Genomic DNA, 27,744 nt, shown 5'->3' with positions numbered 1-27,744 from the left:
GTGTGTGTGTAGGTGTGTCGTGCTAATGTGCTCCACACATGACGCTAATGTGCTCCACATGGAAAGGGGTTCCTCTTGCTTGCTAGTAAAACTGAATTACTGTGTCATGAAATGATACATGTCTAAAAAGTGTGTCACCAACATGAGAAGTTTGGAAAGCTCTGCCGGAGGCCAACAACTAGCAAATGAACAGGGAAGCAGCTTTGGTCCCTTCCCAGTTTTTAGAGCACAGGGTAGCCACAGTCTGGTGATGGGTCCAACCCATGACTCCCCTAATAAGAGCACCACTTACAAACAATCTGGTTCTACATATTTTTATTGGGTTTAGAACTGGACAAATCACAAGTGTACAAAATGGCAGACCACACTATCAGAAGCAGAGGACTGTGGGTTTCAGCAGCATTTCTATTGGCCCAAAAGCATTTTGGGAAATGAAAGCATAAACTGATTGGGCAAAAGAAAAAGGGCCGGGGGCAAGGGAGAGAGAAGAGAATGGAGGCAAGGAATTACATAACTGGCCAATTCCAAATTAAGAGGACAAAACCTGTAGATTTTTAAAGACAAGTTGACCTCTCCTCATGTGCCTGCTGGGTTTACTTTTTGGAGGAGGGTGTAGTTCTGATTGGGGGTGGGGAAGGGGAAGGTGCTGGCTTTGTCAGCCGTTAACAGGGCCCCAAGGCTTTGAAATGTTGTGCTATGCCCACCCACCCCAGCCCCACAAGGAGCAGGCGCCAACCCTCAGCCTTTTTGGTCACAAACCTTCCCAGAGCAGGGCTCCATATCAAGGACTCTACACAACAAAGAGGGAGAGGAAGTGTGAGCCCCACTCTGGCTGCACAGCAACAATCACAACAGCAATAGCAAGCACAGGAGCCAGAATCAACTCAAGGTTTGCCCAGCCTATGGTTTTCAGGCCTATTCTACAAGTACATATGCACAAGAACTTCCAAAAATACTAGGATATGATGCAAGTAGTGACACCAACAGAAGAGGAGGGTTTTATCACATGGTGGTGGATGTTCCCTAGAATGACCACAAGGGGGTGGCGGTTAGACTGGCCCTTTTATACCCTGGGACAGAAGCAAGAAGTGAGCTGTGGCAGGGGGGGCTCTCTAGCCACCCAACGCCAGCTGCAAACTCCAACAGTGACTGAAGCCAGAGCAGACACCAGTGTTCTTTTTCCAGAGAAGCTGCAGGAGTCTAGCTTCCAGCCTCTGTACGGAGGAGGGGCCAGAGAGATACTCTTCAATTGTACTTTGAGACCAAGGGAGGCTGGGGAAAAGGGAGCCAGCTGGCTGCTGAGGGCTAGCATCTTGTCTCGTAGATTCCACTCCTGCCAATGTACCTCACCCATTTGATCACATCGTGGTCACTGTAGTTCAGCTTTGGCTCAAAGACTTTCAGGTAGCGCACCTTCAGCCCAGATGGTGCAAATGGGACCTGTACAAAAGGAGAGCAAGGATGGAGAGCAGAAATAAGTCTATAGCCTGGATGCCGTGGGTAAAAGCTGCCCACCCCATCATACAGCACTGAAGAAACTGCTCATAGCAGGAATCTTTTTTAGTTCTCTACCACCTCAGCAATTCTGAAGATCTCCTTAAGTCAAAAGCCAAACTGCTGGCTACTCTTTAACAATTGCAGTAAGAAATCTGCAGCTGTTATCCAGAAGCACACAACTGGGAGACAGATTTAAATACACAAGTTGCTTGCAGGATCCTGTTCATTCCCCAGCAGGGACATACATAAGTAGCTAATGATTAGCTGAACCACCACCTTGAACTGTGATAGGAATGTGCAAATTTTGCTTTCAGTACAACTTGAGATCTTCCTCAACCTCCCCCTTCTGCCCCATGTTCCAGAGTTACCCTGTAGTTTCCTTGTGGAATGCCAGTTGCCAAGTACCAATGGGAATCAGGATGAAAAGTCCTATAGTGATAAGCAAAACTTTTGGGGGCATACACACAAAAGCTATGGTGAAAGATTCTTCACTGACAAATGACTTCTGTTAAACAGGGGCATACAAGAAATTAATGCCTGTGCTCAACTGCACTTTTGTTTTTGCAGTAATGCTGCCCCTTCTTGGAGTTGGAATAATTCATAGGTGGCTTCAGCAGCCATCCAGGAAAAGACTCTGCCCTCATACCTCAAAGTTCATGGAGATCGGTGGCCGAGCCCATTTCTTCTTGTCGTTGGTGGGAAGCAGTTCTATCTCTGCGCTGATCTGAGACTCCTTCATTCCAGCCATACGCTTAATTCTAAGAAATGAAAAAAGGGAATAAAGAGGAAGCTGTTCTCTAAATCAGGTACGCCTGGAGGGGAGTATGAGAACTGCCAGTACCAATACCCTTATTAGGCTACAGTTGCCTAGATCAAGAAGTGTAACAGGACTTACTTACTTCCATACAATGGCATTCTCACTGGCCTTGTATTTCGCCTTCCCTTTCATGCAGATGACCTGAACGCCACTTGTGTTAAGAGGTGTTGGGATTCGCACCTGGAAGACAGAAGTAGTTGGAACTCCATTTCAACAGAAATCTCATTTCTGTTGTTATTTCAACAGAACTTTTCCCATTTGTCAACGAACATTCCAGGACACATATGGAGCAGCTGCCTTTGCAACAGATAGTGAAATGAATGCCAAAAGACTCTAGCCATGCTCAGCTACTAGCAGTGTGGTTCTGTTGCAGTGCAAACCTATCCAGCCAAAACCTGCATCATATCCAAGAACGGCACTCTGATCTTCAGAAAAAGCAAAGGCTTTCCAAAGGCCTGGCAGCATCTATACTCAGGCACCAAGAGGGAAAAGCAGGGACAACAGCCCCTGCCCCCATCTTTCATAGGCTAACAAGTTGGAGGCGAAGTGACTCCTTCCACAGAAGCCCCTCCCAAAACCACTACAACATACTGCTGCGCCTTGCACAAACCTGATGCCCTTGTTGCACTTACCTCTATCTTCTGAGCCAAGAGGGATGGCTTAAAGTTGGATTTGATCACCACCTTCACCTCCAGCTTGGTGCGGCCCACCTCCCGCACCAGGGGGATCACACGGAAGGGCAGGATAATGTCCTTAGTGGTTCGATACCTGAAGGTCAAGATTTAATATCCTTTAGTGGATGGAGGGGAAGGCTTCCCACTGAATAGTGACAAGAAAAGAAACCGATATGCTTTCGCTTACAGAAACAGAGGGTGGCCATGCCACAGTTTGCAAATCCTCTCCTTGAGAGGACATTTGATCTGAAAGGACAGCCTGATGCTAAACCACTTGTTAGCTTTTGAAAGGAAAGAGGACATAATCGACAGAGCAGGTGTTAAGTACAGTTAGATTAAACTGCTCTCAGTCTACTTTGCAGAACAATTAAATGGAAAAGCAATTTAAAAACCTGAAAAGGCAGCCACATCTATTTCCAGCATGCGAAAGGGTGCTGAGAACAGTGGAGCTTATGCACATTTATTGGGGAGAGGGAAACAGGGCTTTCCTTCAAAGCCCAACTGCACTGGCTGCCAATTAGTTTCCGGGCCAAATTCAAAGTGCTGGTTTTGACCTATAAAGCCTTAGCCCGCTCAGGACCGCAATACCTCAAAGACTACCTATCCACATATGAACCAACCCAGACCCTGCAATTGTCATCTGAGCCCCTTCTTCATTTGCCTCCTCCACAAGAGGTCCAGAGGGCGGCAACACGAGAACGAGCCTTTTCTGCAGTGGCTCCCCCTTTGTGGAATGCTCTCCCCAGGGAGGTTTACCTGGCGCCTTCATTATATATCTTTAGGCACCATTTGGCCTCCAGTGTCTCAAGCAGAAGAGTGTCAATCATCACTACCACACGATCAATGCAATACAGTTACAAGCTCCACCCCTTGTGCCCATTCTGTACTCAAAAATGCAAGCGACCAAGTGAAGAATACTTAGCTGTGACTTGCAGGGAACCCCCCAATGATTCCCCTATGGCAGCCAAGGCAGAGGCCAACCTGTGCAGCAGCCTATTCCCACCAGCCATACCTCATGAGTTCAAACTCGCCGTCTGGGGGTATGAAGCTGATGCTCCGCTCCGAGTCAAACTTGCTGAGCCTCACACACTGGTGGAAGGTGCAGTCATCAATAGCAATCGACTGCTTCCCACTACGGCACAAGAACACAATCACAAGATTCACAATCAGAAACAGTTGCTGGCATGCATATGAGGCTGCAGCAGTACTCAGGCTATCAGCTGCAATGAGACTACTCTACAGAGCACTTTGCCATCACAGGAGGAATTATGAAGGAAACGAGGCAGAGAGGAGAGCAACTGGAGCCAACGGATTCCCTCACAGGCAGTAGGGCTGTTTGGCTATCCATCAAGACTCAAGTAATAGACTTTTCCCTGGCAGCCCACCAGTGATTTCTATACAAGGCTCACTCCTGCTCTGCCCATAACACTTCATCTGGCAGACTGGAGTCCAGTCTGCCCTGCCCAAGCCCTTTGGGTGGAAGAAGCAACACAACCCTACAAGAGGGATTTTTTTCCAAACCATTAAGCAGCACAAGGTGGAAGGAGCTCTTTGCCCTCCAATCTTCAGATTTCCATGTACGTACCAGAAAGGACTTGGGGGCCAGACAATCTTCTCTCTGGCAGGCTTAAAAGATCAGCAAAGTCACTGGAGTTTAGTGTTGACTTACAGTATCCAGCGAGGTCTCACTTTTCTGCACCTTTGCTGAAAGAGGCAGGGGAGGCTCCCCGCAGCCACTTGTAGGAAAAACTCCAGGAACAATCCAACACCACCAAGATCTCATTGCAACTCTTGGCTAGTGCAAGTGTTGAATGGGAGCAAGCGAATGACACTTGAGACACAGACGTCATTCAAGGAGGGTGTGCCAGAGGACAGAAGGGTTGCTTCTGGGCCACAGGGTACAGAAGGGGGTGCCCAAGACATGGAATGGGCATAGGAAACAGCTTGCTTCATATTTATATGGTTCAGGCTTTGTTTCAAGAGGGAGCTGGCTGAATAGCCTGGCCAATATGTTTTGCTGAAAGGGTTTGGTAAAGGCTTCACTTAGCAACTTGTCTCTTGCATTCTATTGGGAATATCTCTTTGAAATTCAGGCGCTCTCTCACATACACATAACATATGATGCAGTGTTGGAGAAAAGTAACTTCCCCACAACCCAATGAATTTACTTCTCTGCTCACTGTCATCACAATAAAACCATATTTAGATTCACCTTCCTATTCAAACTTCTCTCATGGGCTTCCTCACCTGCTTTCATACCTGGGAGGAGGAAGGAGTTCCTGTGCCATCTGGCTACTCTGCTAAATGCAAGAAGCCAACCACAGCCTTCGCCAGGAGTAGTAACCCCTACTATAAAGCCTTATGAAACTCGCCCAGCTTGCGCAGGACTGTCCCCAGACCAGCCTGATGGGACAGCAACACTTCGTAGTGGGCTTTGTTCCCTAGAACAGGCAAGTGGCAGCTCAGCCTTCAATCACAGGCATGACCTGTGTGGAAGTGTCTAAAGATGGTGGCACATGCACAAGTCACACAAAGCAAAAAGATGGGGAAGGGGTGAGGAGTGCGTGCACACAGCAGTAAGCAGGTTATCTACCTTCCTGTTTCACTGGAGACAGCAGAACACAAAAAAGAAAAAAAAGAAATTCATTAACAAAAGTGGTTATCAGGGAGAAAGGAGGGCCTCAGAGCCAGTCAGCCTGCACCGGCGGTCCATTTGAAAACTGACAAGACCACAGACAACTATGCTTTAGTTGAAGCTGGCAAGTGGAGGGAGAAGCAGACCAATGCTGGTTGCGGTATTATTCCACCCCGCCACTCCCATTCACTCCACAGGCTAGCTAGCCCAGTGGGAAGGGACGCAATTTCATGGCCCTTAATTTAAAGGCTCACAACATATAATACACACTAGATTAGGATAAAATAAAATAAAAAATCCTTCAGTAGCACCTTAAAGACCAACTAAGTTTTTATTTTGGTATGAGCTTTCGTGTGCATGCACACGCATGCACACGAAAGCTCATACCAAAATAAAAACTTAGTTGGTCTTTAAGGTGCTACTGTAGGAATTCTTTTATTTTGTTTTGACTCAGACCAACACGGCTACCTACCTGTAACTAGATTAGGATAGTTTGCTACTAGGCCAAGCCAACAATAGGGGAATGCTGAGTGGAATGAAAAATCAGCTTCGCTATTTGTACCTTCTGCTGTTCTCACTCCCACTTAAAACATTATCAGTTTGGAAGTAGCAGCAGCAAGACTAGAGAACAGTCAACTAGCTTACTGGAAATGGGTTATAAACAAAAGTGGTTCTGGTCGCAGCAGGGTGTAAAACAAGAACAATCACCCTTAAGAAAGCTAGAGTGGCTTCCCAAATGAGAAGGGAGCAAGTGAGGGCAGATAGGCACACAAAGTGCAGCTGTGACTGGGGCCCACAGTCAGCCCTCCCCCTACCTCTTCCCTGTTTCATCCGCAGTCCCTTTGCCTTGTTTCTCAATTACAATCTTGTCATTCATGCCAAACTTGCATTCTGGCATTCCGCTCAAGTAGCTCTTCATCACCACCCTTCCAGAGACATGGGCGCTCAATACCTGACCTGGAGAGAAACACAGAAAGAACAACTGCTAAAGCAGGAGAGAAGAAAGTGTCATCACCCTCAACCTCCTTCCTTTATTTCACTAGAGTAGGAACCCCTTTGCTGCACTTACCTTGTGGTGACATCAGCAAATTCACACTCTCCAGCACATCCAAGAAGAGTTCATTGCGACGATATTTGATCCCTTCACGCCTCCAGCCAATTTGACCAGTTACCTGGCTAGTAATCTGAGATTGCTCTTCCTTAGTCTGAAGGACAAAGAACACACATGCTTTTAGGAGCCCAATATGTCACAGGCAAACTCTACCAACAACAGAAGATTGCCCTGCATGACAATAAACTTGCTACAAATAGACATAACTGCAACCACTACCCATTTATTCTATGAACACCCAAGGGGCCAGTGGGCAGATCAGTGTGGAGAACATCAGTCACGTCAACTAGGAAAGGAGGTAAGTTCTTAGGTGCATCTGTTCTAAGGGTCAAGATTTCAAAGTTACACCCCCACTGGGTTTGGAAATGTTATAACTGAAAGCACACTCTGCCCTCGTATGTGCTGTGGAAGCAAGCACTTGCAAGCCAGGAGTACGACAAGGAAACACAATTTGAATACTACAAGGAGGCTGAAGATGTAGTTATGGCAGAGCAAGGGTCACTGTCCACTCTGCCCAATCAACTGGTTTTTCATCCCAAAAAGACTCTACTGTACAATCATTCATGCAGTGCAAGGCCGCTGGTCAGTCCCTGTTTCAGAACCGTCTCATAACTGGTGCCCCTTAGGAAGGACCTGGGAGGAATTGCAAATTTTCCTACCTGGTGCTATAGGCAGGTCCACCAGTCACACGCAGAGTGAGAAAAACAGATGCATAGCAGCAAGCGCAGCACATACAGGGTTAGGAGCCAAGCAGGTCAGTGGGAGTGAAGGAGGAAGAGAGAAGAGTGTTATGCTCAGGACAATCTCAGGTGCTACAAAGATGCTCATCTATTCAATTAATAAGCCTGGCCAAGGGAGGAGTCTTCTAGTAGACCTGCCTTCTCAATTTGGTTTGAGCAGAGCTGGTAGGAGCTGCAGACCGAAACATGTGGAGGGCACCAGGTTGAGAAAGGCTGGTCTAGACTAAGATGAGAATGCCAGCAATAGGGAAGAAATAATCTAACAGGCAGGATTGCAGGGCAAGACTCATGACCGGATTGCCTGGATGCCTCTGCAGCTCAGGTGAGCTGGAGACAGAAAATGCTGTACTAAGCCAAGTATCTGCTGCTTGAGAGAAGCAACAGAAATAGAGAATGATTTCCTCTTAAATTTACAACCTATATATATTGAGACCATTTGTCCATTCATATGTGACTTGACACGGAATGATAGCAGTGGATCAATTCAGACCACAGACTAGTTTGATGATGATGATGATGATATATTATTATTAATTATTAATTATTATTATTATTATTATTATTATTATTATTATTATTATTATTATTGCCCCACCTATCTGTTTGTGTATTCCCAGCCACTCTGAGCAGCTTCCATCAGATTCAAAACAGAATAAAACTTCAAACATTAAAAACTTCCCTAAACAGGGCTGCCTTCAGATGTCTTTTAAAAGTAACATAGTTGCTTATTGCCTTGACATCTGATGGGAGGGCGTTCCACAGGGCAGGTGTCACTACTGAGAAGGCCCTCTGCCTGGTTCCCTCTAACTTCACTTCTCACAGTGAGGGAACTGCCAGAAGGCCCTCGGCGCTGGACCTCAGTGTCCAGGCTAAACAATGGGGGTGGACCACTATGCAGGTATTGGCAAGTACCTATATCTGACCCAACTCCATGCCTATATCAATACCAGAACACACTCCACCTCTCAAAACTGGCTGGTGTGTTGGCCACCCATGTCTTTGACAACATCTGGTATCCAGGAGGTGGGTAACATGCCAGTGGTGGGCAAACCAGGCGGAACAGCAAATGTCAAATTTACCTTTGAACAGCAGGCTAGTTTATAGGGAGACTCATACACCCCTCTTTATCCTCTAGGAAGACTAGCAAGAGGCATTATTAGAGAGTTCAAGGGCACATTCTAGCCAGGTAGGGCAGGTGAAGGGTGTGCCTGAGAAAGGGGTGTGGATGGGGAAGAGTCCCAAGAAACAGATTGAGGCCAGCAGGGTTTGGCCCCAAGGCCTGAGTTTCCCCATCGCTGGCTTAACACTACATCCAAAACTGGCCATTGATGATCCCAAAGGCACCTGCCGAGCAGCAATATGAATCTGGTCTCCACTGCTCTTTCCCAGAACCACTGTTCATCCATATCAGTGGCCCACAGTGACAACTGTTCACTTGTCCCCCTGTTCTAGGGCAGCCTTTTATCTACACATCAACCACATTCATAGAATCATAGAGTTGGAAGAGACCACAAGGGCCTTCCAGTCCAACCCCCTGCCAAGCAGGAAACACCATCAAAGCATTCTTGACATATGCCTGTCAAGCCTCTGCTTAAAGACCTCCAAAGAAGGAGACTCCACCACACTTCTTGGCAGCAAATTCCACTGCCGAACAGCTCTTACTGTCAGGAAGTTCTTCCTAATGTTTAGGTGGAATCTTCTTTCTTGTAGTTTGAATCCATTGCTCCGTGTCCGCTTCTCTGGAGCAGCAGAAAACAATCTTTCACCCTCCTCTTTTATATATTTGAACATGGCTATCATATCACCCCTTAACCTTCTCTTCTCCAGGCTAAACATACCTAGCTCCCTAAGCTGTTCCTCATAAGGCATTGTTTCCAAGCCTTTGACCATTTTGGTTGCCCTCTTCTGGACACGTTCCAGCTTGTCAGTATCCTTCTTGAACTGCGGTGCCCAGAACTGGACACAGTACTCCAGGTGAGGTCTGACCAGAGCAGAACATTCCTGTTAGCTCATGACAGCGTGCCAAATTACTGTCCAGGACTCATTGCATGGAGGCTGTACAGGCACCACTAGTATTAGTGTAGGTCAAATATTTTGGCCAATTTATTTGGCCTGTTTATCTATACTTAATCTGTTCCAGATTATTTACAGCATAAAACATGCCACTTTTCATGCCTCCTTCCATATGCCACCTAGAACTAATTTCTGAAGCATCATTTGAACTACAGTGCTATAGTTCTGCTCCAGTCTTCTGCTTCAGAGCATTTCCAACATCTTTCTCTTGTCCTCCACTCCAAAAATAGAATCATAGAATTGTAAAGTTGGAAGATACTCCCAAGGGTCATCTAGTCCAACCCCCTGCAATGCAGGAAACTCAACTAAAGCATCCATGACAGATGGCCATCCAACCTCTGCCTAAAAACCAAGGAAGGAGAGTCCACCACCTCCCAAGGGAGTCCCTTCTACTGTCAAACAGCTCTTAATGTCAGAGAGTTTTTCCTGGTGTTTAGTTGGAAACTCCTTTCATGTAACTTGAAGCCATATCTCATTCTTATCTTTCCACCTATACTAAGAGACCAAGGGCAGAAGATCTGTCGCTTTCTCACACAGGTTTATTTCAACAGTGTTAGTCTTTAGTCAGCATCTAAGCTTATTTTGATACAATTGCTAATGCCACAGTCAATACAATGCAGAAGCCAACACCTGAAATATTTGACTGAAAGGTTTCTGAGTAAACACACAGGCGTCCAACTTTGGTATTCTATACCAGCACCTACCCGGACCATGTTAGAGAACTGGGTGCAAGCAGGTTATTCTAGAACTGGCAAAGCTCAATAGGGTCCTTTAATTACGCTGTTCTTTTAAAATAGTCCGAGGATATAAGCCAAGACAGTAAGAGTACTGCAGGGATTCATACACCTTGTTTCCTGATGAGAAAAGAAGGACTCCAAAAAACCATCCATCTCCCAATAGGAGGAGCTCCATGTTTTATTTACTTATTTATTGAATTTATATACCGCCCTATATCCGGAGGTCTCAGGGAAATTCACAAAACAAGAACAACATATAAATCCACAATATATATAATCAAAATAAAAACAGCTACCAAATAACACCCCCCAAAAAAACAAGAACCACATTTTAAAAGGGCATAGGATGTTTTTAAAGTAGCCATTTTCTGCCGCGGCCATTGAGAGTTTGTGGTCACTCTAATTATGTACAGAAAAGTGCACACCCCATATCCCAACTCTTCTTACCCTCTTCCCATTTTTACCTGGCTCTTGATTCCTTGCTGAGTTATGAAGGTTTTCAGGGCCCCTGTCTCGGAATTCTGAGGGTAACCAAAGTCCAGGATTTCTACAGAAGGGGGTAAAAGAGTTATCAGAGAAAAGGCAACAACCAGAAAGTTTGGTGCATCAACTGCAGCCTTTGCTTACGCTGACAAGCAACCACCCAATTCCCCACACCAACTGTAATCGTGTTCGAGACTGATCCCACGGAGCTGCCCTATAGTCTGCAGCAGTAAAGATAAGACAGAAAGACCACTTAACAGGATGGGATCCAGACATCCAAGGGAACCTGCTCTGAAGCAGGATTATCCAACAGCAGCAGAATAATCTATCTTTGCAGCGTTTTCTTTAGGTTTTGATTTTCGCATGAGCATACCATAAAAATCAAAACCTAAAAAAATAACAGCAGAGTAGCAGGTGTCGCAGGGCAGGCCGACCAGCCAGGCTTGGGAAAAAGAAAACTGCCATTAGCTGCCCCCACCCAGCCCCTCCCTCTGAGCTGCCTCTCAGGATCCAGATCTGCAACACAAATAGGAAGTGACACTGCGCTTGAGGACCTGCTTCCTGCTAGACTCCAGCAAGCTACAGATCTATATAGCCTTCCCGCTCTCTCTCCCAGATAGGCTTGCATGAAGCTTTAGGAACCAGGCTCATAAATTCCAGCACACTGGTGCCATTCCTGGAATTCCACTATATTTGTCACATTGATACAGCAGTAATTAAACCATGACTACAGAATTTGGGAACTAAGAAAGCTTAATTACATTCTTTGGATTACAGTAAGACCAGCATTAAGAACTAAAGTGAACTTCTGCCACCTTGTAAATGAAAGTACTGAACCTTTTGAGTAGTAGATAGCCTGTGGGAATAGAGTTGAACTGAAACATCTTTCAGTAGCAGCTGTTATGAAGGATTCTTTAAACCAAGGCTTACCAGACTGTTAAATTCTATATTTTTGCCTGAATTAGAATTGCAAGAACACTTCACTTTTCACCTGAAAAGGTTTGCTTTTCGAACACATGGTTCACTTATGAAGAATTACCTGCCCTCGCAAACCTAATCACATCTTTCTGTATGTGAAACGTTCCACAACGTGTCTTACGTGAGGGCAGGTAGTTCTGCAGAGTCCCTGCATCAGAATGGTCAAATAATGCAGCAGCAACAAAATTAGGGGTGCCAACTGGAAGAATGCAGTTAGAGCAGCAAATTCACATACAGCCAATTGTCTCCTTGGTGCAAGTTAGGGACCAGTCAAGTCATGAGACTTGCATTAAAGTAGAATTTTATTTAAAGTGACAATTATGGAGTTAGTGTAAGCTAAAGCTGTTTAGCAGAGTTCTACCTCCCAAACAAGTGGTATTTGTACTACACACACCCTGCATTAAATGAAGTCTTCAGTCTGCAACTTAAGCCTACAAACTCATTACAAGTTAAAATCTTGGTTCCAAAGCTAGGATGACTGTGTCATCTCATTCACTTGATGGAAGAAGACAAGGTTACCTCCCCATCTTAAACTCTATGCAGAATTAAATACAAAGCAGAAGCAAACTACAGAGAAAATGAAGTGCTTGTGGTGGGCTACACCCAACTCAAAGTTTTCCCAGCTGCACCAGCTTGTTATAACTTTAGCATTTAGCATTAAATGGAAAGTTATTGCAAGGCTAATAATAACAATAATTTTATTATTTATACCCCACCCATCTGGCTAAGCACTTGGGAGACCTGAATGTTCACATCAACAACATGCCCAACACCCGCTAGCCCTACTGGCAACCCCAAGTTTACAATGCAAGTTTTGGGCATCTACTACTAAACAAGTCCTCAGCATTGAGTCAGAACGGCTCATCCTCACCATCCAGTAGCTCATAAATGAGCACGAAGTTGTTCTTTATGTTCTCTTCACTGATCTTTCCAAAATAGGCAGTCATCACATCACACATCTTGTAGAGGAACTCAAAGACCATGGCAGCATTGACATTTTGCTTAGTGACAGCAGCCAGCCAGATGTTGGAACGCTTGACATGGAAGAAACTGGTGCGGGCAATGTTGGTAACAGGTGAGCGCACTTGCTGCCGTGCATGGATGACATTGACCCGGAAGGCATCCACTGCATTCCGCCTGGAGAATTGGAATGTGGCAGGAAGACAAGAATGAGAGACCAAAAGCACCAGGCAGACAAGATACATACTATCCCACCAAGTTGTTTACCTATGTCTCTGTTGAAGAAACCAAAGTGTTGACATACACAGGCATGCTGACCTATTCCTCCAACTTCAGAAGGCATGCTTCTTAAGGATTTAATCTGGTTTACATGTATAGTCTATACCAAGTTTATTATTAAATAGATGTAAAATTTAGCTCTTAATCAGCGCTTTTCAGCTGATGACACTTGAACAGCCAGGCATATGGTGAAGTATCACAAGTTGAAAAGCACTGTTCTAAGCAACACTATGGACAGAACAACAGTATATTATATTGCACATGAAGCAACTGCTTGCCGGTGTAAGAGCAAGTTCAGCAGTGGAACAAGCTGCCCAGGAGGGCAAGGAATCTCCATCCTCGGGAGATCGTCAATCAGGAGGCTCTGCAATCATCTCTGGGAATGTTAACAACAGGGAACTACCCAGGGAACTTACTGGGTCCCTTTCAGCTATGGTAAGAAACTTCAAAGCAGTACCTTTTATTTACCATTTAATGCTTTCAGGTACCAAAGCACATCATTCCTCATCATCCATGCATCTGCCAATGCATACTGAATATTTGGTTGCAGTAGTGAATGAGAGTCTGCTGCAACATACATGCTCCACCAAACTCTAATCAAGTCTGTGTGGCATCATGGCTAGAGTGCCAAGACCAGGGAGATCCAAGCCCAAATTCTCACTCAGCAACCAAGCTTAATGGGAGACCTGGGGACAGTCACTCCTGCTTGGCTTAGCCTACCTCACAGGACTGCAAGGATAAAATGGGAGGTGAAAGAGAGACCTTCCAAGATACCTTGAGCACACTGGAGAAAAGGCAGGGTGTAATAAATAAAGCAAGGCACGGATAGAGCACTATAAAATGTACAAGTTTTATCTTCTCCAAAGCCTCCCAGATCTGCCTTTTGACAGGGAAGAATACTGAAGTAAAAACCAAGAGAACTGAAGCCAGAAAGACAGAACATGTGATTTGTTGAAACTTTGGTGCTCAGCTGCCTGCTCTACTCAAAGCTCCAAAGTGCCTTTAGTGCTGCAGACAGATGCTATATGTGTCTGATTCACTCTTAAGAGAGTGCACTTTCCAAGCTTCTTTTGCATCAACGTTACGTGACGAATTCCCACCCATATCCTATTCCTATATCTACCCAAGTAATACTAGCTCTAAGAATAATGGAAGGAGACTCAGGTGTACATAGCTTCTCAATACACCAGTTTCCTTGAGGTCAGACAATGTGTTATACAAGCGACTTAAGAGTCTGTAGGTTTCAACCTCTTAAACTGGGAGGGTGATGAGTTGCTTTGAAATGGGCCGGACTATTTGCATTAATGTTAACATATGCTTTTGATGTAATACTACTGTGACTTTGGCCATAGTATTAAATTTGGTATATCAAATCAGTTCCCCCATACTGCAGTGCCCATTACATCCTGCCATACATCTCTTACCTATTGCTACAGCAGCCAATGAGATGGGATGAACAGAAATGGCGCCAGCGAAGAAAAAGGAGGAGTGACAGCAACAAGAGAAAGGTTAGAACACACACATACACACAAAGCACAATGAATCTGAACAAAAAGAAAGAAAAGAAAGAAGAGACGACAGACAGCAACCCCCTCCCACTCCAAAGTTTCAAAGTGGTACTTAAATTCCCTAGGCAGCAGCAGCTGAAGCTCTTACAGGGGCAGCAAAACATACAGGTTTAACACTGTTCATGGAGAACCCAAGGTCAAGGGACAGCTACAGATCATGGTACTTGATGCCACTGATAAAATATGGGACAAGCCAAAGCTTGAATTACGGTAGCCTTTGACCACACTTTTAATAGCCTGCTATGATTTGCTTTAAATATTTCTAGTCCTCAGCTGCAGAAACCTGAATGCCAACATTCATTTCCTAGAGATATTGAAGAGTAAATGTGACAACTCAGAAGATTTTAGAGTTTGCATTATTAGCTTTCAAGTCCATCTTACAACTTTGGAAGCCAACTCAGCTCCTCCTCCTTTAGGAGATGGGCAGCATCAGCCTGCCAGTTCTCGAAAGTCCTTTGAGGCACAAAACCACCAACTGAAATAAACTACTCTATTTCTATGAGTGAAGCTTCATCCTAGTTATAACAAGCACTCTTGGAACAAATACTTTGAGTTTTGAAAGTCCCTGCCAAACACTTTTCTTTGCCTTTAGCCCCAGTTGACAATTTCTACATCAACTAAAGATTCAGAGGGATGGTTCCACTTTCCAAGCCATTCTGACTCTGCTATGCAAATGCAATATGAAGAAACACAATTTTTAAAAGAATTCAAGCAGCTCACTTCCTTTGATGTTTAAGGCAGCAACTTCACATATACAAGTTCAAGTTAGAATATGCTCAGATTCTGTTATTACCATTTAGATGAAGACAGTATGCTGTTGTGGGCAGAGCGGCCTATATCTAGCCTACACATCCTTTGCCACATCCTTGTCCATCTAAAAGTGGTGGCTGCAATCTGATATTTCTATTTCCTTTCCTAAAGAATACTTTGTTGAATTAGTCAATGCACTGAAATATACCCTAATCTGAACAAGTGTGCTCTAACTGAGATAAACTGGTAGAAATACAAATGCCTAAATGCTAGTTATGAAATGTTTAGGAACAGATTCTTGAAAGCTACTGAAGGGGCAAGTTCTCAAAATTCAGTATCTGGCAGCAATGCTAATGAGGAAATACAATGACTGATCGGTACCCAAACTTCATAGCTACTTAATATGATTGTCTGTACTGCAATATTTTTTATTATTTTTTTGCCAAGCCAACATGCAGCTAGAAGATCACTGCTGCACACTAGACAGACATGCTCCATGCATACTGCAAACCTGACCAGAGAAGTCTTGCATGAGCAGTATGATAATTCAGAACATTGCTTTATAGAACTGTTATATAAGCATACAAGGTCAACATTCCAAAGCCACATGGCTCTGGTAATTTGCCCTCAATACGTGAAAACAAATTTCATGAATAACAGAAGTTGTGATTTGCCCAATAAAGCTTTCCTTCTGTAGAAACTAGGAAAGGCATGGCTAGCAGTAATAGATCCTTGCATGTTCTCCACAAGACACCAACACAGATCAATTCCGCTCCCCACACCTGCTTGTAATACTAAAATCTGCAAGTAGAAATTTAGTAATGGCTTCACTTTTGTTTAGAACTGCAGCCAATTCTGCATCGGTGGCTTCTCAGCAGAGATGGAGTTATGCAACATATCTGTTGCCAAGTGAATTACATGAGGTTTATAACATTATTTTGCTGCCCTGGACTGAGTTATTAATAGTGTGGAATCTATTGGGAAATAACAACATTTTCTGAACAAGTGTTATTGCAAGCATTCACATTCCTTACCATCTCACTATCATTTGGCCCAATTGTTGCTTAGTCAGCAACCCTGCTTCCTTGCAGCTTCCGCTTTGACAAGCAGGCTGCTTAATAGTAAGATTCAATCATCTATTTTCTACTTGTAGCACTTCCATAATGCACCAGATGCACCCTAGAATAGCAGGCAGGACTTATCTCACATACTACATATCCTGGATTGGCTGTATTAGTTTTGTATCGATAAAGAATCATGCAATGGGATCTGTGCAAATTACATCCAACTTCTCTATACATGCATGAGGGTTGTTGTTTTTTTGAAGTGTTAACTGATCTCTTGGCACTGTACAGTACAAAGCTCTCCAAAATTCAGAACCCTGTTTGACTCACTAATTTTTACACTCTAAAACTGTTTAAACCATGCGATGTTAACGGCATTTACTTTCACATACTAGGCAGACACATGCTGTTCAATGAAAGCCAGAAGCTCCACTTGAGACTGGCCACAAGTGTTATAGGTTTTTAAAGCTCTGCGCCAATCCTTTGCAGCCAAGTGCATTTAAAAATAGTTAAAAGGGAAACATGTTTCAAAATAGTTAACTAGTTTCATATCACAGCCCTCCTATGAGAAGAGGATTGACAGTGTCGTGTGACAGAAGATGGCAGCACAGATCAGCTGTAATAAGCTGTGCAGAAATTCCAAGCTCAAGCAGGCAGCTAGGCATGCTACTATTAGCCCTCTTTGTCTTTAGAAATTTGAGCTGTGACCAATCCACAGTCTACATTAGTCACCCTGATCATGTCTAGGCACCAGATAAAGGTGTCATTTGAAGCTTCATTCTGTGTGTCCAGTGTACAGGTTTCAAACCCCACCCCCTCCCCAAAAAACAATATTTAATATACCATTCAGGAGGCAGAAGAGGCACTTTGACAAGACCAAACAAAAAACATCTACTTTCTGTCAAATAGGTAATAGTGAATGCTGGGCTCGTCATAATAAATTTGATCCATCTTTATCAGCCCACAAGAAGTAGGTGAACTCTTATCCCACATATACCAGCAACTTTCTGTTTTAACAACTTTTGTAAGGACTCTATCTTGGGTAACCTGGCAGGAATAAACTAGCCTCAGGTAATGGGTAAGTTGCTATTTACAAACCTGAATAGTGAGGCTTACATTATCTATTCAAAAAAAGATGAGAACCAGTTTAGTATGAGCTCCTAGGGTAAAGCCATGCTTAACTGTCAGGTGCCATGTTCCAAGCCTTAAAGCACAAATTTCCAAGGCTAGAAACAAAGTTAAGACACATTCCCACATTATGCATTACACTGAGCTGATATGAGGAGTGATATTTTGGAGACTAGGTACAGTAGTTGAACATGCAGCTGCCCAGTAGATGCAGAGTAAGACACTGCAGGCAAAATAAAAAACTCATTTCAAAGTGTGGCCTTGGCTGTAAGTTATAGTTGCACTCTTTTCATTAAAAATACAGTAACTCCCTGAGAAGTTATGTAGCTGTAGAACTTGACTTTTACTTTCCCTCATCTGGTGTGCAGAATGTTTTCTATTACGTCTCATCTGCCAGCTACTGGAGTGTGGCTATACTTCATGAATCTATAATTAGTATTTACCTTTTTTTCTTTCTTTTGTATGTTTTAATGTATGTTTATGATTTTTTCTTGATTTTAAGAACCCGATTTTACCTTTCCTTAGAGGAAAGACTCATCTTTAAGACAACTATAATTATGCACTTAAAGGCTACAGCTTCTGCCAGAACAGTGCTTGACAGTAACAGGTTATGAGACCAACCGTCACCAAAGGGATCCAAGGTCCTGCTGCCTAAAGCATAACAGAAAAGATCAGACACCAATCACCATAGCAGGCCCAAGTCTGAAGCAGAGGTATGGGAAACTATGCTAAACTTGTACTTCAGCGGTAGGGAACTCAGGCCTGTAGGCCAAAACTGACCCACCATGCTTCCCAATTTGACCCATGAGACCATTCTGAGGAAGCCATGCTCAGCTGCATTACACAGAGCAGCAAGTAAGGGTGGTCTTCAAGCAAACTATCAGGAGCTTAAAATGGGCTTCAGATTCCTCCTTTGCTGGAACAAGGGGCACTCCTATGAGCTGTTAACAGGGAAGGCAAAGCAACCCTGACAAGCAGAACAGAGAGTAGGCCACTACTCTACAGCAATTGTATGTCTCTGAGCCCTTGGTGGGTGAAAAGCATGGAGTTGCTCTCAGCCAGTTGTGCCCACCCAGGTACATGGCACAACATCAAGGCAGGCTTGAGGGCTGGGGTTGTTGTTTTTATATGATTATTTTATTATGGTGTGTACTATTATGTTCTGTATTATGTTTTTATTATTATACTGTGTAAGGTTATGTTCTTAATGTTGTACACCACCCTGGAATCTATGGATAAATAAATAAATCTTGAAATGCAGAATTATAGTAAATGCTTGCAAAGTTGACTCATTGGGTCAAGTTCTAGGATTCTACAAAACATGCATCGGTTTCTTAAGCTGAAGGAAGAGACAGGAGACAAAAAAAGATACTAAAATCTAGTCCTGATCCAGAAGCCAGCTATATTTCTAGGGAGCTAGAATTAAACCATGCCCTAGTCTATACCCAACAGAGAAGCACTCAGAAATCTGAACCAAGACACCAAGATGCTGCATTCAAGACAGGTCTGTGATGGTCACAGGAGTACAATGATTAAAGTGACACTGATCAGCATCTGAGCAGTATCATAGGCTTTAAGTACTTTCCTAAAGCAATTAAAGCCTATGAAACTGTTCAGATGATGATCAGTGTCACATTGATGGCTGTAGCCCTGTAACCATCAGAGACCATCCTAAAGAAGTTCTCCTCATACTAGAATCAATACTGCATTTAAGGAGAGCTATTCCCAACTATGCTACCATGATGGACATTTGACTGGGAATGATTCAAGCCATGGTATACCCAGAGATGTAGCAGAATAGACACAGACTGGATGCAACACATAGCACACAATCTCTACATGCACACACAGTTAAAGCAGCAGCTCAGAAGCTACAAGAACTTGGATGCGGGTGCAGAATGAAAGCAGGATGAAAATGTTGAAGTACTTACCCAATGTCATCCCTGTAGACTCGAGAGATTAAAACCTCTCCCTTATGATTATAAATGAATAGGCCTCCAATCATGTTGAAATCTTAATCTTTCTTTTCCATGGTGCTTAAATCATATCTACAGATACAAGAGAGGAAGTTATGAGACTTACAGTACAGAGCATAGGCTTAAGGCAATTTAATAGCTTTGGTAAGTGGGCCGATTCACCAACTCCCATTTCACCAGATCAAGATTATTCTTGGACACTGGCCTATTCCCATAAAGGAAGTGTATGCTTCTATTCCAAACAATCTGTATTTAAGAAGGCATGCCAGCCAGCCATAACCATTTTCAGAAGCTCCATAAGAGCAAAAATATGTTACAATTTTCATTTAGTGTGGCAGTGAGCTTAGGGTTTAAGATTGTTCACCTAAACAGATTAAAATGTGTACACTTGACTCAACTTCTTAAAACAGGAAGGTAGCATCCTTCCAGGAGCAAAGCATCAAGGAGATAGAAGCAAGAGAATATTGTTAGTAGCAACAACTGCCTCTCCACAAGCCTTATTCTTATTTGCCAGGATGCACCTCAGCTCTTTGAGGAACTCTGACAGATGTCTACCTCCAGCCAGAGAAACCAGGAGCTCTAAACATCTTGAGGAAAATGGGGTAAGATACATGCTTTTAGATAAGAATTCAAGGATGTATCACCACAGTTCTGGGAACAACTGGGCCATAAAACTTGTGTGCATTCAATTCTATAACAGAAAGGAAGTAGCTTAGGAGTAAGTGTCATAGATAGTGCAATGAGTATTCTGAACGAATTGTGTGGCTCCTTAATTAACAGATTGGCAACTCCTAATACAGAACAGTCTTGTAAGACACAGAACTGGCAACATTAGATTGTAGTAGATTACACAGCAGGATGACTCATTACAGAAGGTTGCCAAGATTTGTTCCACATAAAGACAAACTTCAAGTTCCAAGTATGTAACTGTCCATAGCTGTTCTGTGGAATTAAAAGAGGAAGCTTTGTTCTCAGTTCTGCCTTGAACCAACAGCTCATGATATGTAGCAAGAAAGATTATATTTTAAACAATGTAAAGTAGGCTTGGGTACAGAATCCACCATTTGTACCAAATTATGGAATAGCACGGAAGGTTTTTTTAATGATTTAATGTGAATGAGCAGTTCTTACTCTGCTCCTCCCCAGTGCCTCCTGCTGCCGTGCAGCTGGGAAACAAGACACAATCTGGTTTATCATGACATCCAAGGTAGAGGCACACAGTTTGCTGCTTTCCAAATAAACCACAAACAGTAAGCCAATAATTTATTATTTGTTTCATAAAATTTATATACCATCAGATCGTTAAAAAGAAAAAAATCTCAACGTGACTTACAAAATTTTTGGCTAGTGCTTATGGTTTGTTTGGAGAGCCCAGATTCAGATGTCACAATCAGTCACATTCTGTCTTGTTTCCCAGCAGTGCAGCTGAGGGTTTTTTGGGATGGGTGGGGGGATTGAGTGAGAACTTTTCAGATGTATCAATACACTGTCTAGGCCCAATAGCCATCTTCAAATATCTTAAGGGTTGTCACATGAAAGAGAAAACTTGTTTCATAATCAATAACCTTAGGCTCTAAATTTGCATTCCCCCCCCAGTGCCATGCTCCAAGAGTACTAGGTGGTATAAGACCTGTACCTAGCTTCTTATACAATAACTAGTTGAACCTCTCATGCGTTGCTGTGGGTTATCCCTGTGGCTGCCCCCACTCTGTGACGATCCATGACGCGTTGCTGTGCTTGACTCAGGGTCATAGCTGTCAAATTCTCCCTTTTTAAAAGGGAAATTCCCTTATGCTGAATAGGCTTCCTCGCAAGAAAAGGGAAAACTTGACAGCTATGCTCAGGGTCAATGTTTCCCAGGAAAGGGGGAGGATGTGTCCATTTCCCCCTGGACTATGTGGTTTTTCCTCCCCCCCCCGGTGGTTGTGTCTCATCCCTGTGTTTACTCCCATCCTGTAGCGACCCATGAGGTATCCCGTCCCCCTCCCCCCCACCCTGTGGCTCCCCCCACCCTATGTCAGCCCATGACCTATTTGGGCCCCTCCTCCCCCCACCCCGGGCTCCATTTGGGATAGTATTTAAAGGGCTGTAGAGCTGAGGCCTAGTTTGTAAAGTAGAGCAGAGAACTAGTTTGTAGGCTTTAAAGTAAAGGCAAGGCCTAGTATTTAAATGCAAGCCGAGGCCTCCACTCTGTATCTCCATTCCTTGGCCCCAGCCTGACTCTGTGGGTTGTCTGGTAATGGCCGCCTTGGTGGTTTCAGTTGCTCAGTTGATGACATCATTATTTGGCGCCGCCCTTCAGAGCTTTTGCTGACAGTGCGCAATCTGCCTTTCTATTGGATGCTGCTGGAGTCTTCAGAGCTTCTGCTGGTGATGTCTAATTTGTGCGCCACTTTTTGTGTTTAATCATTATTTTAGGTATGAAAGGTGTACTTTTGGGGGGGGGGGAATTATGCCAGATCCCTGCCCTGATGGGCAAAGTACGCTCTGTCCTAATTTGATGAAATTCGGTTCAGCAGTTACGGTGAAAGGCTGTTGTATCCGCGCACGCAGTGGGAACATTTATATATATATATAGATCCACAAGTATCAGCTTGGTCCACTAGCCAAGTCTCTCTCTTTTTGGTTACTGATTCTGCAAACACAACAGGGTCTTGCTTCATTGGTTGAAGGACAAGGAAATGACAGCCATTTTCTTTTATTATCCAAACTCACAAGTGAACACCTGTTAGAGGCTGCTGCAAGTTAGAGGGAAAAGATAGTCTGCTCTGGCAAGCAGAATTGTGGGCATCCAAGTTGATATCAAATTGGGATTACCACTTTCACAAACTGCTCTGAGCAAAGCAAGTGGCTTTATCGTTGCTTGAAGGGTGTAGCTCAATTTAGAAATGTCTTGTACACAAATCAGCACATCCATTCTAACAACGGCTCTTATCTTAGCTTCCTAACAGTACTGTGCAATGGAGATTACAAACAGCAGTCTTGCAAATAGCCATTTTGAGCTGATGGCAATTACAGATCACAGCCAGCCATGCATATTTTGTTCTGTTCTCCAAATAACGCAGATAACATCAGTACAGACTAGTATTTCTCTCAAATAACTTCATGTTCCTTAGAGCACGATTCTTCAACCTTGGTTCCCCATCATTCTGAGCCGACATAGCCAATGGTCAGGGATGACAGGAGCTGTAGTGCAACAACTTGAGGGGGGGACCCAAGGCTGAATAACTCTGTCTTAGAGCACTGCTGCTTTTCTCAACCCTATTGGGAAGACTTCCTCTCAACACAGTGGAACACTTTCTATTCCATATATCAAATATTATTTACACCCCAACAAATTAGAGAAATGTATGTTGCTGACTAACTGTCACAAGGAGTTCCATAGCTCAGCTCAAGCTAAGTAGTCAGAGCTCAAATGAGCAGAATATGAACAGGCTCCTCAGAAAGAGAAAATATGATAGAGATTTACAAAAGTATGCATAGAGTGGAGTGAAAGGTTTCCCCCCACCTCTCATGATACTAAAGCCAATCATCATTCAATGAAGATGAATGGTAGAACACCAAGGACAGTCAAAAAGAGCTTCTTCATACAGTGCAGAGTAAAACTATGGAATTTGTACCAAGAAATGGCCACCAACTTAAAAGGGAGTTATAGCCTTATCCTAATCGCAAAGAAACACTTTGTTGAAAGTAGGGTTGGGTGATAGTTGGTTTTCAACATTGTGATAGATCACATGTTTCAACATTGTGATGAATAATGATGTCTGAAATAAGGATGGAGCCATTGTAGAGGCATTGGCTGGCTTCAGGGTGTTTGGCAAGTCAAAAATTATGAAACCAATATCATGATATGGACTTCAAACCAGTTTGGGACAATGTATCAATATATCACCAAGCCCCAGTTGGAAAATCATAGGTTTATATGGCTCTCTGATATCTGAGAGCCATGTGCTATACCAGGCATCCCCAACCTTGGCCCTCCAGATGTTTTGGACTACAATTCCCATCTACAAGTCACACAATATTTGATATATGAAAGCTAGGAGTTAAATGGCACCTTAAACCTAGGTTATGGGGGCAACAATGGAATGTCTAGGCGTGCTTTTTATATAACAATACAAAGCTGAAAATGAATGAACTGCAGCTAAAATATTATGAAATGTGTGTTTCTGTGAGGCAAGGCATTTACTCAACTATGGAAGAGTCCACTATGGCATTTCTGACTGACACTGTTTCAAGTCTGCCTCCTGTTTGGAAGCCTAGAGCAGTGACTATGCAAAAAAAGAAAAAAGCTTGTCCTCAAAAAGAAAGGCCAAAAGCAAGTGGCAGTGCGAGCAAGTTCTGCCATTAGCCCTCTGCCTTTCCCTTAAAGGCACCCCTCTCAGCCCAGCTACTGACTATTTACATTAGGTTCCCTATTAACTGGCAAAAACCTGAATGGAAGGTGAAAGCCATTCCAGGAAAGAGGATGCTCTTTGAAGAGTTTGGACCTTGTCCTCAAGCAAGGATACCTGATCTTTACTAGTGATCTCAATATAATTTTAAAACATTCAAACAGAAATGGGCAATTACACAACCATCCCAAGTCCCAGAAGGCTTTTAGAAGACATCTGAAGGGGTGTTTTTAATGTTTGAAGCTTTATTGTGTTTTTAATATTTTGTTGGGTGCTGCCCAGAGTGGCTGGGGCAACCTAGTTAGATGGATGGCTAATAATATTAATATTGTTTCCAACACAGAATCAGATTCCACAACAGCTAATCCCCCCATGCAACCATCCAGGTTTAAAAAGGTAAATATGGTAAATGACCCCTAGATTGTTAAATCCAGTCGAAGGAGACTATGGGGTGTAGCGCTCATCTAACTTTAGGACGAGGGAACCGGTGTTTGTCCACAGACAGCTTTCCGGGTCATGTGGCCAGCATGACTAAACCGCTTCTGGTGCAACGTGACACTGTGATTGAAGCCAGAGTGCAAGGAAACACCACTTACCTTCCCTGCCACAGTGGTACCTATTTGTACAGTATTTGCACTGGCATGCTTTCTAATTGCTAGGTCAGGCATCCCCAAACTGCGGCCCTACAGATGTTTTGGCCTACAACTCCCATGATCCCTAGCAAAGAGGGCCAGTGGTCAGGGATGATGGGAATTGTAGCCCACTATGAACCCTTCTTCCGCCTAATTTTAAAAGAGATACTAGCACTTTAAGGCAAGAAGAGTCACAGCAGAATGCTATGCCGGGTACTAGTCCTGCCTTTCTTTCTGGAGGAAAGAAAAATAAGGCAGCCATCTGCACACTGGAAATTGGCTTAAGAGAAAAGGATTTATTGTGTATTTCAGCCAGCGATTTTTTTTCAGTCACAATACTTATGTGCAACCATGATTGGTATGGTTGGTATTCCAGGCACATAGTTAATTAGCATGTCTAGAACACTACAAAAAATCACATCTTCTCAGCAATGTGATATTTCTACTGCTTTCCAAAGTAAATGTGCACAAACTGCATACATCACTTGGTCCTTATAGCCTTTTATATGCTGCTCTCCACCCAGAAACACTCCACAACTGAAAGAAACATACATGTTACCAACAAATATTGGGAGGAAGGTGGGGGAGCTGAATTTTATGCTAACTCAAGCAAGTCAGCAATAACTTCCTGCACCCTCTACCCCAACCCCCGCTTCACACTTGCAGAGACATTACTGGTACAGTGGTACCTCGGTTTACGAACTTAATCCGTTCCAGAAGTCCATTCTTAAACCGAGGTATGCTTTTCCTAAAGAGGCCTCCCGCCGCTGGCGCCCTTCCACCATTCAGATTCTGTTCTTAGACAAAGGTAAAGTTCTCAAACCGGGACACTATTTCCAGTTTTGCAGAGTTTGTAAACCGAATCGCTCTTAAACCGGACTGTTCTTAAACCGAGGTACCACTGCATTTCCTTTGGACATAAATTACCGGTACTTAAAACTTTTGGACAGAGGACTAGCAGCAATTCCAACTTCCTTCCTAAGGAAACACCTCTTTTCACTGACTTGGTCAGCAACATGCGTCAAACTCTGGATGAAGACTGTTATTCCTGGCATCTAGCCAATTAAACTGAACACACTTCCAAATAAAAACCTTCCCTTACTCTGGCACTTACCACATGCCTCATTCAAATGATAAAGTTGCATCTTCAAAGCTTCTTACAGTGGGGTGTGCAAGACACCACATGGCAGGAATTTTGGGCTAGGTTGTGGGGGCAGGGAACAAAAGAGTAGAGCTACCAAGAAGCCCAAAAACTCCTGCCCCATAAAGAATACCAGTGGTACCATATTTGTTTGATCATGCTGACAGCACCCCCCCCTCAAATATTGAGTCACACTAACTTGGCCCAGATCCCACAAATGCTAGCCAGATTTGAAGCCCAACACTCCTGAGCTACTACATCAACAGCACCCCAAGTTGGGGGGGGGCAAACATTTGTACCTTTCAAATTCTGCATTAAGCAGCACTGAGCCACAAACATTGGGACACCCAGCACTGCCCTCAAAATACAATTTCTGACTGAATGCGCTCAAAAGGTAAAGGACAAAAGGCAAAGGGACTTATGGGGGGGAACCGCGCAAGGCGGATTCGCTGCATGCCATTTGAGTCATTTCAGAAGCATTATAAATAAGGGATGAAGACAGTGATGAGGACGGGCCCGCTGCCTTCCCCCTGACCCAAGTTCCCAGACAACGGGCCTCACACACCTGCGGGAATTATTTAAATTTAACCATTTCTTGCATTTATAGCACACCTTTTTCTCCAAGGAGCTCAAGGTGTCACACATGGCTCTCTTCATTTAATCCCCCAAGACAGCCCTGTGAAGTAGGTTAGGCTGAGAGGCAGTAAATAGCCCAGGTTCACCCAAAGTGGGGATTTGAACTCTGGTCTCCCAGGCCCAACACTAACCACTACACCACACTGTCTCTCTGTACAGAATCTCTCCCTTCTCACCCCGCCTCTGGGCGAAAGCTAACTGACAGTCTGCCTCGCGAAGCAGAACGTCCCAGGTCAGGACCCCATACCGCATCTCCAGGGAGGGCCAGCAGAAACCCCGCCTGAAACCCCGGAGAGCCGCTGCCAGCCAGTTCCGCCAACACTGAGCTGGGTGGCCTCGGCATGAGGCAGCTTCCTGGGCTCCGCGGGTGCCAAGCCTAATGGGAGGCTCCTCACGAGCAACGGGTTCGTCCCGATCCCACCCAGAACAGCCACGAGCACCCGGAGGAGACACATCCTTACCGAGGACGTGTGGTGGTGTTTTTGCTCAGAGAAGCCGAAACTGCCATGGGAAGCTTTACGCCAGAACAGGGGAGAGGCAGCCCGTTATTCGCACGCCCCGTTTGCTGCCGGGCGATTCCCTCCCTCAGAAACGCGTTCCCGGCGCCTCGGCCCGCTTTACAGCTGTCGCCACAACAAACCACATTAATTAATTCATAATAATAAAATTATTTGTACCCCACCCATCTGACTGGGTTGCCCCAGCCACTCTGGGAGGCCCCCAACATTTAGAAAAACGTAGTTTAACACTATAAAGCTTCCCGGGAAAGGGCGCCCGACCACAACCCTCGAAGGGTGGAAGAGGCTTAGGAGAAGCGGCCCTCAAGGGCGAAGAAGCAGACCCTCAGCAGGAGGACGAGCCCAGTCCGCGTCGGCGAGGCCCCCTTTCAGAGGAGAAGGAGCCACAATGACAACCAGCCTACCGACGATTGTGATAAAAAGAAAGAGCCAGCAAGAAAAAGAAGGCGACAACCACCACCCGGCCGGACTCACCTAGTGGCGCCGTCGCTGAGGCGGCTGCCGTTGCCGGTCCTTCCAGCTGCGCCCCCTCCGGCACCGACTGGCAAGATGGCGGCCGCTCCCCCCTCCCCTATCACTGCAGAGCCGCCGCCACTGCGCACGCGCGGGTCGCGCCCGGGCCCCAAGACGCATGCGCCGCCGCCCTCCTTAGAGAGGGCGAGGGCGAGTTCGGGGTGGTGGTTAAGGGCGAGCGAGTGCCGGGGAGGAAGGGCGGGGCCGGTTGCTGCTGCTGAACCCAGAATGCAACGCGCAAGCTCGCGGATTCTATTCGAGGCGGAGGTGGCGTGCAGGGCACGATGGGAAGTGTAGTTTATATGCCTCCGTTCGATTACAGAAACTGCTTACGGGATGATGAGGCTGCCGCCGTTGCATAGTTTGTTTCCTATTATTTTTATTTAGTGGAAAAAGTGGACGAGGCTCCTGCACTTTTAATAGGGTTGAGTTGGGGTTGC

The 27,744-nt window shown here is 44.6% G+C and overlaps 1 protein-coding gene across 1 annotated transcript; it reads right to left on the bottom strand.

The window, feature by feature from the left end:
• Positions 1-298: 298 nt before the first annotated feature.
• On the bottom strand, positions 299-27,366 carry AP2M1 (adaptor related protein complex 2 subunit mu 1). Its single transcript, XM_035133641.2, has 11 exons — positions 27,266-27,366; positions 19,426-19,542; positions 12,617-12,882; positions 10,749-10,831; positions 6,693-6,828; positions 6,439-6,580; positions 4,001-4,120; positions 2,947-3,082; positions 2,397-2,494; positions 2,144-2,255; positions 299-1,440 (listed from the first exon to the last, which is right to left on the bottom strand). The coding sequence occupies exons 2-11, from the start codon at positions 19,497-19,499 to the stop codon at positions 1,306-1,308; spliced, it is 1,302 nt and encodes a 433-aa protein (XP_034989532.1). The 5' UTR covers positions 19,500-19,542; positions 27,266-27,366; the 3' UTR covers positions 299-1,305.
• Between the last annotated feature and the right edge of the window lie 378 nt (positions 27,367-27,744).

Source organism: Zootoca vivipara, chromosome 5 (genome assembly GCF_963506605.1).
Source record: "Zootoca vivipara chromosome 5, rZooViv1.1, whole genome shotgun sequence".
Classification (NCBI taxonomy): domain Eukaryota; kingdom Metazoa; phylum Chordata; class Lepidosauria; order Squamata; family Lacertidae; genus Zootoca; species Zootoca vivipara.
Note: the sequence above shows the minus strand (reverse complement) of the source record. Positions and strands in the feature narration are given on the sequence as shown.

What these genes read in the sequence shown, in the direction of transcription:
- AP2M1 (XM_035133641.2), bottom strand. Translation starts at nt 19,499, where the DNA reads ATGATTGGAGGCCTATTCATTTATAATCATAAGGGAGAGGTTTTAATC. An exon ending in CATTTATGAGCTACTGGATG is followed by an intron (nt 10,832 to 12,616) that starts GTGAGGATGAGC and finishes CCCCTTCTGTAG; the next exon opens with AAATCCTGGACTTTGGTTAC. An exon ending in CGATCTCCATGAACTTTGAG is followed by an intron (nt 1,441 to 2,143) that starts GTATGAGGGCAG and finishes CCTTTTGTACAG; the next exon opens with GTCCCATTTGCACCATCTGG.